Here is an 8164-nt window from a genome sequence, read left to right as displayed (position 1 = left end):
CTGTGGATATGGACATAGACACACTGTAGACATAGATACAGACATGCTGTGGATATAGATAGACACACCTTAGATTAGATACACTGTAGCTATAGATACAGACCTGCTGTGGATATATATAGATACACTGTAGATATAGACACACTGTAGATCTATACACGCTATAAATACAGGCATGCTGTAGATACAGATACACTGTAGATAGAGACACACTGTAGAGATACTGACACCCTGTAGACATAGGTATAAGTGTATAAAGAGATTTACTACAAGGAGTTGGCTCGTGCAATCTTGGAGGCTGAGCAGTCCCACATTCTGCAGCCCGCAGGCTGGAGACCCAGGAGAGCTGATGGTGTGAGTGTCGGTAGGGGTCCAAGTCTGAAGGCAAGAGAGACTGACGTCCCAGTCGGAAGACAGCCAGGCAAAGGAGGAATTCTCCCCCTTCAGTCAGTGTGTTCTATTCGGGCTTTCAGTGGACTGGGAAGGGCTGTCTGCTTACACAGTCTGCTGACTCAAATGTGAGTCTCTCCCAGAAACACCTTCCCAGACACACTCAGAATCATATTTGGGTGGATATCTGGCCCCACCCCACTGGCCCAGTCAAGCTGACCCGTAAAAGGAGCCATCGGGGATGGAGTGGAGTGAATAAAAGAGAGAAGACAGGGACTTGATCAGAGAAGATGGAGAGGAAGCTTTTGGCTTCCACTCTGATGGGACGAGGGCCATTGAGGGTTTTGAGCTAAGCAGTGACATAATCTGACTCAGGTTTTCACAGGATCCCTCTGGCTGCCAAGGAAGCCCCTGTAGGAACCCCGTGGGCTGGGTCTGTGGTGGGAGAAGGGGGTACAGGAAGCAGCTAACGGATCAGAATGGACTTTGAGAGGAAGAGGGGGGCCAGAGATAGCCCTGGGGCTCTGATGCAAGCAACTGGAAGGATGGACTTGAATTTAGTGAGGTCAGGATGATCGTGGGAGGGTTGACTGGGAAAGAAGATCCGGGTTTTAGTTCTGAGAAGGTTAAGTTTGAGATGTGTGGCAAATCTCCAGTTGTTGATGTCAAGTGGACAGGGTGGAGATAATGTGAGAGCTTGAGGCCAGAGAGTCATCAGTGTATAGAGTGAGCCCCTGCGAGGAGAGGAGCTCCTCAGGAGTGAGTGGAGGTGGAGAGGAGAGGAAACGGGAAGATGGGGAGGGACCCAGGGAGGAGCCTGAGAAGGTTTCAGAGAAGCAGGAGGAGAACCAGGAGAGGGTCCGGAGCGTCCCAGAGGCAGGAGGAGTGATGCCCTGGGTCAGCGGTGCCCAGGGGGCAAGTAAGAAAAGGTCTGAGAATTGACCACTGGATTTAACAACACAGAGGCCTTTGGTGACCTTGACCAGGGCAAATTCTGCAGAATAGCAAGGGCAAAAGCCTGTCTGGAGGGACGAAGGGACAGTGGAGGAGTAGAAATGGAAAACAGAAGTGTAGGTAATTGCCACATGGCCACTTCCTCTTTCCGCCTCCAGATTCACCAACAGCTAACGTTTCAGTGTTTTTCAAAGAACCAGAAATTGGGTTTATTTATTCCTTCCTTCCTTTATTTTTAACTTCATTTCAGTTTTAATTTATCAGTTGCTTTCCTGTGCCTTCCTTGGACTTATTTGGCCTTTTCTAACATTTTGAGTTGGATAGTTAATTCATGTTCTGTTTATTAATATCAATATTTAAAGCTGTAAATTTTCCTCTGAGCATTATCTGAGCATCCCACAGGTTCTGAGATATGGTATTTTTATTTTTATTATTATCTACCTATTCTGAAATTTTAGTTTCTTGGCTCTCTGAGTCATCAGTTATTTTAGAGTTTTTATTTATTTTTTTTTTAAGATTTTATTTATTCATTTATTTGAGAGAATGAGAGAGAGAGAGAGAGAGAGAGCACATGAGAGGGGGGAAGGTCAGAGGGAGAAGCAGACTCCCTGCCGAGCAGGGAGCCCGATGCGGGACTCGATCCAGGGACTCCAGGATCATGACCTGAGCCGAAGGCAGTCGCTTAACCAACTGAGCCACCCAGGCGCCCTATTTTAGAGTTTTTAAATGTCTTGGTGGTAGAGTTTTGTTTTGTGGTTTTCCTTATAAATATTTTCAAATTCTAGTGTATTGTGATCAGAGAATGTTATCTGATTTTTAAATTTTGGAATTTACTTTCTTTGTGGCCTGATAGTCACTTTCTGTGTGTTCTTTTTCAAGAACATTCGAATAGAAGGTAGATTCTGTTTAATGCACAAACACATGCACACACACACATGCATACACACATGCACACACATACATACACACACATACATGCACGCGTACACACACTATGTTATTAATTAGGTATTTGGCCTCCTGTCTTTTTATTTATGCTTTTGTCAACTTAATCTGTAATGTAGAGGCTATGTTATTTGGTGCATAGACATTCATTATTTTGAGATCCTCGTGGTGACTCTCAGCCTGATCTCTGCACAGATCCTTTCTTTTTCTCATTCAGTATTTCTTGCCCCGACTTCAGCTTTATCTAATATTCAGATCAAGACCCCTGGTTTCTCTTGGTTTGCATTTGTTTGTTATGTTTCTGCCCATCCTTTTATTTTTTTTTAATTGTATTAAAACACATAACATAAAATTTACCACTGTAACCATTTGAAGTGTAGGGGTCAGTGGTACTAAGTACATTGACGTTGTTGAACAACCATCCCCTGGGGCATTTTCATCATCCGTCCATCCTTTTATGTGAAACCTGTGTGACTGATTCTACCTTCAGTAGATCTTGTTTGTAATCTGGTCTGAGTGTCTTTTTTTTTTTTTTTTTTTTTTTTTAAGCCAGTGTGTATGGCTCATTAACATTTACTTACATGGCAGATACATTTGGTGTTACTTTTGTCATGGTTTGTGATATGCTTTCTGCTTTTATAGCTTTTGTGGGGGTTGTCAATTTCCACCATATGGTCTCTGTTTTCTTTGTTTTATTTTTTGTGTATATGTCTTCTGACAATTTGCAAAGCTGTGTTTTTGATCCTGTGGTTATCTTTATAATTCTACTGTGATATGATACCCTTAATTCTCTATTGCTTTAGACGGTGTTTATTTTCTCCCCACATATGAAGAATGTCCAAATTAGAATATTTCTATTTTCCTTCCCCTTCTCTCCCTTCCACCAAATGACTTTAGTTGATTATATTTTATGATATTTTCCCTGTTTACTGTTGTGCCTCTGATTGTACTTAAACCTCTGAACAATTCTTGAGATGCCTAAATATAAGTGATGAAGACATAGTTTACATAAATTACCTCCCCGCTTCTCACCTCTACCCTCCCATCTATTGTTATTTACCCCAGTTCTCTGTTTTCTCTTTCATTCTTGCCTATAGTCCCAATCCTTGGATTTGTTTCAGACGGTCCTACAGTTCAACAGATTCTCTCTGTTGGTGACGTCACCACACTCACCCCATTTGGCCTTGGTTATCCCAAGTGTGTCCTCTAGTAATTTATATAAGAAAGACTCACGTGAACTATATTTCAAAAATAGATTCAAAATGTGTTTCTGTTGATGTTAAACTTGAAAGATGGTCCATCTGGGTTTTAACTTCTTGGTTCATTCATTCATTCAACAAATATTTATGAAGCTATGTTCCAGATCCTGGCTATGTTACTGTTCCGGACCCTGGCAATACAAATGTGAACGTGACACACAGACACTTTGGCCCTCTTGTAGCTTACTTTCTGGGGGGGGGGGGGGGGGACAAACAATAAATTAGACCAGTAAGTAAAATCTGTGGTATGCTGAATAGAGACGGATGCTATGGAGAAAGATAAAGCAGGTGGTGGGGGGATCATTGGACCTGGCTTTGTTCTGGGAAGCAGCAGAGAAGGCTCTCTGGAATCCAACCCTGAGCCCATGCACACATTCCTGCTGATGTAGAGCAGGGAGGTTGGCTCTGCTTCTTGGACTCTCACCTGCTCTGGAAAGATGCGCTGTGCTGGCTTTGTCAGAGCCCCTCCCTCAACTCCCCCCTGCCCCCCGCCCCCTCCTAACTTGCACTGAAGCTTGGTTGAAGATGGTTTATCAGTTAAGAGCTATAATCAGATGCAAGTAGCAGAAGTCCAGCTGCACTGATATGGAGGGGAGAAGTCAGGGGCCACCACCAAAACCAGGTTTCTCCCTGCTTTCCACTTCACCTACATTAGTGAGTGTCCCTTCTTCTCATGCTCTTATCTGGATTCATATCCCCTTCCCAGGGGACTTCCACTTACACAGGACTGGGTCGTGGGATCACCCCATCTGCAAGGAAGTCTGGAAAGGTAAGTATTTGTGACTGAGCAGTTGCCCTTATAATTGGATATAGGATAAGGGATTCACAGTGCCATCTGGACTCTGCTAGTCAAAGCTGTAAGTGCCCCATGGGCCAGTGTTTACCGTCCTGACCCTGCCCATTGGTGTCCTGGCCCATCCCTGTGCCAGGAGCACCCTGGTTTCCTCTCCATGGCTTTGTAGGATACGGTCACATCCAGTGATGTGATTCCAAGACTCATAATGGTTTTTATTACAATTATGAATGGTATCTGTATCTGTTCTTAATATTTTCTAGGTTTTTTAAAGATTTTATTTATTTATTTGAGAGAGAGAGAGAGCATGAGCATGCATGAGTGGGGGTGGGGAGGGGCAGAGGGAAAGGGACAAGCAGACTCCCTGCTGAGCTCAGAGCTGTAGCGGGGCTCAATCCCAGGACTATGAGATCATGACCTGAGCCAAAGTCAGACACTTAACTGACTGAGCCACCCAGGTGCCCCAATATTTTCTAGTTTTTTTATAGCAAGGGTGACCATATAGTTTATCATCCAAATCAAAACACTTACTAACATGAAGGGGGAATGATATTAAAAATTATGTCAGAACAACAGGTGTTAACTGGGATGACCCAAACTAAGACACATAATCACTCTGGTAACTTTTGAGACAGATGAACACTGTTGGTTTTATAAGTTAATCTGCTTATCTCTTGGATTGAAGATCATATCTCTGTATCTGCACTCTGTTCTAATAATTAGTCTGTTGATTCTCTTGGATTTTCTGTGCACATTATCTGCCATTAATTGTAATTCAGGTTCTTCTATTCCACTCCTAAGATGTTATGCTTTTTTTTCTTGTCTTATTACGTGGGCCATGAGTGCTGGTTCTGAATGGAGCCACAGTGGCGGTAGGCTTGCTTATCTGGCTTCCAGCCTTAAAGTCAAATATTTCTCAGTATTCCAGAAGTCATGCACTCAGAGAAAACCTGGCTTCTCTGGGCACCGAGGCCCAAGAGAAATGTCCTCAGTGAGTCCCCACGGAGGAGACACTGTGTGATATTTTGTTTCCTTCTGCTTCCCCAGAAAGCCCTTTTGCCATGCCTCAGGATGGGGGAGGTGAGACCCGAAGCACCTGGCACAGCCTCCAAGAAGAACAACTTCCACAGAGACCCCAGGGAGAGCCGAGGTGGCTGCGGCGGTGGCAGAGGAGGAAATGCCACCTGTACCCACAACCCCCTTCCATGGACTTCTAAGATTAGGAGCAAACTCAGGGGTGGGGGCCAGGGATCTTAAGGGAGGGGGTCTTGAGCCACCCGTCTGCAAGCAATAGTCCCATTCTGGGCTGGTGGCTTCTGAAAGGTGACGCCATTGTGGACTCAGGATGACCAGCACAAAACTGCTCCGGCTAATTCAAGCCACAGGGATTAGGCCTGTGCATCGTATCTGTGGGCCCCTTGCCTCCAGTCCCTCCAGTCGTGGCCTATGGGCCTATTTGTGTCAGAATACTGAATGTGAGTGTGTGTGTGTGGGTGGGTGGGTGGGTGTGTGTGGGTGTGTGTGATTTGGGTGTTCTTTTTGTGTGTTTGTTTGGTTGGTTTCTATTGGAGTCCCCCCGAGTCCTCTAATGGGCACAGGTCACCAGTGGCGGGGGCCCTGGTCAGCGTCCCCGTTCAAACTTCTGGCTGTGGCTGGCAGCCGTGAACCCACTAGAGTCAGCGAGCACGAGGCATGGCCCAGCTGTGTCTGAGGGCCCTGGGGATTTGAAGATGCTAGTGAGGGTTGGTTCTTATGGAATTTGTTCCTATAACAATGTCATAATAGGGGATGATGCATCTTGGGCCATCCACAGAACAGGTGCTGAGCTGCGTGTCTTCATGCACTCTCCCTCTCACTGGGAGAGGGGTGTGGTGAGCCCCCTGCAGAAATGGCTCTGAGCAGGGAAGTTGCCCAGGGTCACACAGCCAGGAGGAGACCAGCCCCTCTGTTTGATCTTAGGGGTGTAGGAACCCAAAGTCTACACTCCCCATCCCAGGGGACCCCCCCAGCACAATCCCTGGGACATCTCCCCACTGGCTTCTCAGTGGACTGACTGTTGCCCCAAGTTCTCCACCGTCACTGCCCTGAAACCCTCATCCACACAACACATTCTGGTTAAGCACCTGCTGTGTGTTAAACCCCAGCCTGGGCAGTGATAGGGACTGGCCATGAGTCAGGCAGGCCTGGTCCCTGCCCTGGAGGGGGGGCACCATCTGGTGGGATAGACAGACACACAGATCTGTGCTGAACATGGTGATGAGGACTGTGGAAGCTCCAGGGGAAGTTTCCAGAAACCATTCCACTTTAGACTTCCACGTAAACCCGGATGCCTATAACATCTGTCCCCAGAGCTCCCCCCACCCACCCACCCTGCTGGCCCAAGGTGCACACACGGAAGGGCATTGCCTGGGAAAGGATCACATAAATCCCCAAGGACCACACTGCCAGTGTAGACACACTCATTCCACCAGTGTTAGTGATAACCAGATCTCCCCCAGCTCTTAGCGTGGCGGACCCTGCTCAGCAAACTTGTGTCCGTCTGAGGGCGTGTCCTCACTTAGCCAGACCCAGTGCTCTTGCACACACACTGTCTGCCCTCCAGACACAGCAGGGAGTGGGCAGGCCCCAGCTCCTGGTGCTGGCTGGCTAGGTGGGGAGAGAGGACAGGGGAGAAGTGAATCGTGAATAAGGACGGGGAGCGCTGGGCCGAGAATTCAGTCAGAACAATCTGTTAGTGAGGGGCTTGTCGACGTTGGGTGGTCTGGGAATGCCTTTCTGAGCAGGTGATGTTTAAACCCAGGTCTGAATGATAAGCAGGAGCCATGGGCGTTAAACACAGGGGAAGAGCATCCAGCACAAGGACCCTCAGGCAATAGCATGCTTGATGGTTTCAAAGAACCAAAGAAATCCAGGATGGCTGGGACGCAGAGGGAGGGCAGGAGGGGTTGAGGGCGAGGGAGTCCAGGCTCTGTAAGACCTCACAGACACAACAGCCCGTCCTTTGATAGAGCATTTTCCAGACAACCTGGCTCTCCATCCCTCAACAGCTCCATAAGGAAAGGACTCTCCTCATTTCGTGGACTAGGAACCTGAGACTCAGATGGGTCCAGTGACCCGCCCCAGTTCACCAGGCAGGCTGTGAGAGACCAGACCCATGGTTTCCGTGCATCTCCCCAGACGGGTGCCCAAGCGTATGGCTTGGCAGAGGCAAAGTGAGAAAACTTTACTTGGGGTCTTGAGTATGGACGGGCATGTCTTCCTTTCCCTGGATGCTGTGGGGAGCCCTGGAGAGGGGCTCAGCCACCCTCCGGCCCAGGGGGATCAACCCTCACCTGCATCCGATGTGCAGAGCCTCGGGAATCAGGGGAACCTGAGGTTTGGGGGGGGCACAAGACCCGGATTGTGACATCAGCTCTGCACTAAGAGCGATGTGCCTTCGCCGCCCTCAGTTTCCCCCTCGGTAAGAGGAAGGAGTCAGACCAGGTATTAGGGGGCTGGCATCTCTGGCTTCCTGTGGTCCAGGGTGACGCTCACGCCGTTGATCCCACAGGGGGTGCTTCCTCTGGCGGGAAGGAGCTGGTTGCCTTGCCTCCCTGGCCGGACTGCCTGAGCCGGAGGCTGCTCTCACTTCGACCAGCCAGGGCCAGGACCCACCTGATCCGCAGCCTCGAGAATTACAACTTGCAGGCCTCTGGCCCCTGCCAGCAATCTTCTCGGGAGTGACTGATAACCCCGTGGGGCTTGGGACGGAATATTCTGTTGGAATGGAGGCTTCCCACGTGTAGCTCAGAAGACCACACAGACGTAGCCGGCCAGGCGGGGC

At 48.3% G+C, this 8164-nt stretch overlaps 1 protein-coding gene across 2 annotated transcripts in view; it reads left to right on the top strand.

The window, feature by feature from the left end:
- The window catches only part of SHISAL1 (shisa like 1), a 133092-nt gene extending 127269 nt beyond the window's left edge, over positions 1–5823 (top strand). For both annotated transcript variants that reach the window (XM_032416384.1, XM_032416383.1), the window contains exon 5: positions 5389–5823. In XM_032416384.1, the coding sequence (XP_032272275.1) occupies position 5389 (1 nt within the window). In that variant the 3' untranslated portion in view covers positions 5390–5823. The remainder of the gene's footprint in view (positions 1–5388) is intronic.
- The last annotated feature ends 2341 nt before the right edge of the window (positions 5824–8164 follow it).

This window comes from Phoca vitulina, unplaced genomic scaffold (genome assembly GCF_004348235.1).
Source record: "Phoca vitulina isolate PV1807 unplaced genomic scaffold, GSC_HSeal_1.0 scaffold19, whole genome shotgun sequence".
NCBI classification, from domain to species: domain Eukaryota; kingdom Metazoa; phylum Chordata; class Mammalia; order Carnivora; family Phocidae; genus Phoca; species Phoca vitulina.
The sequence above is the reverse complement of the archived record's forward strand: the minus strand, read 5'-3'. Positions and strand labels throughout refer to the sequence as shown.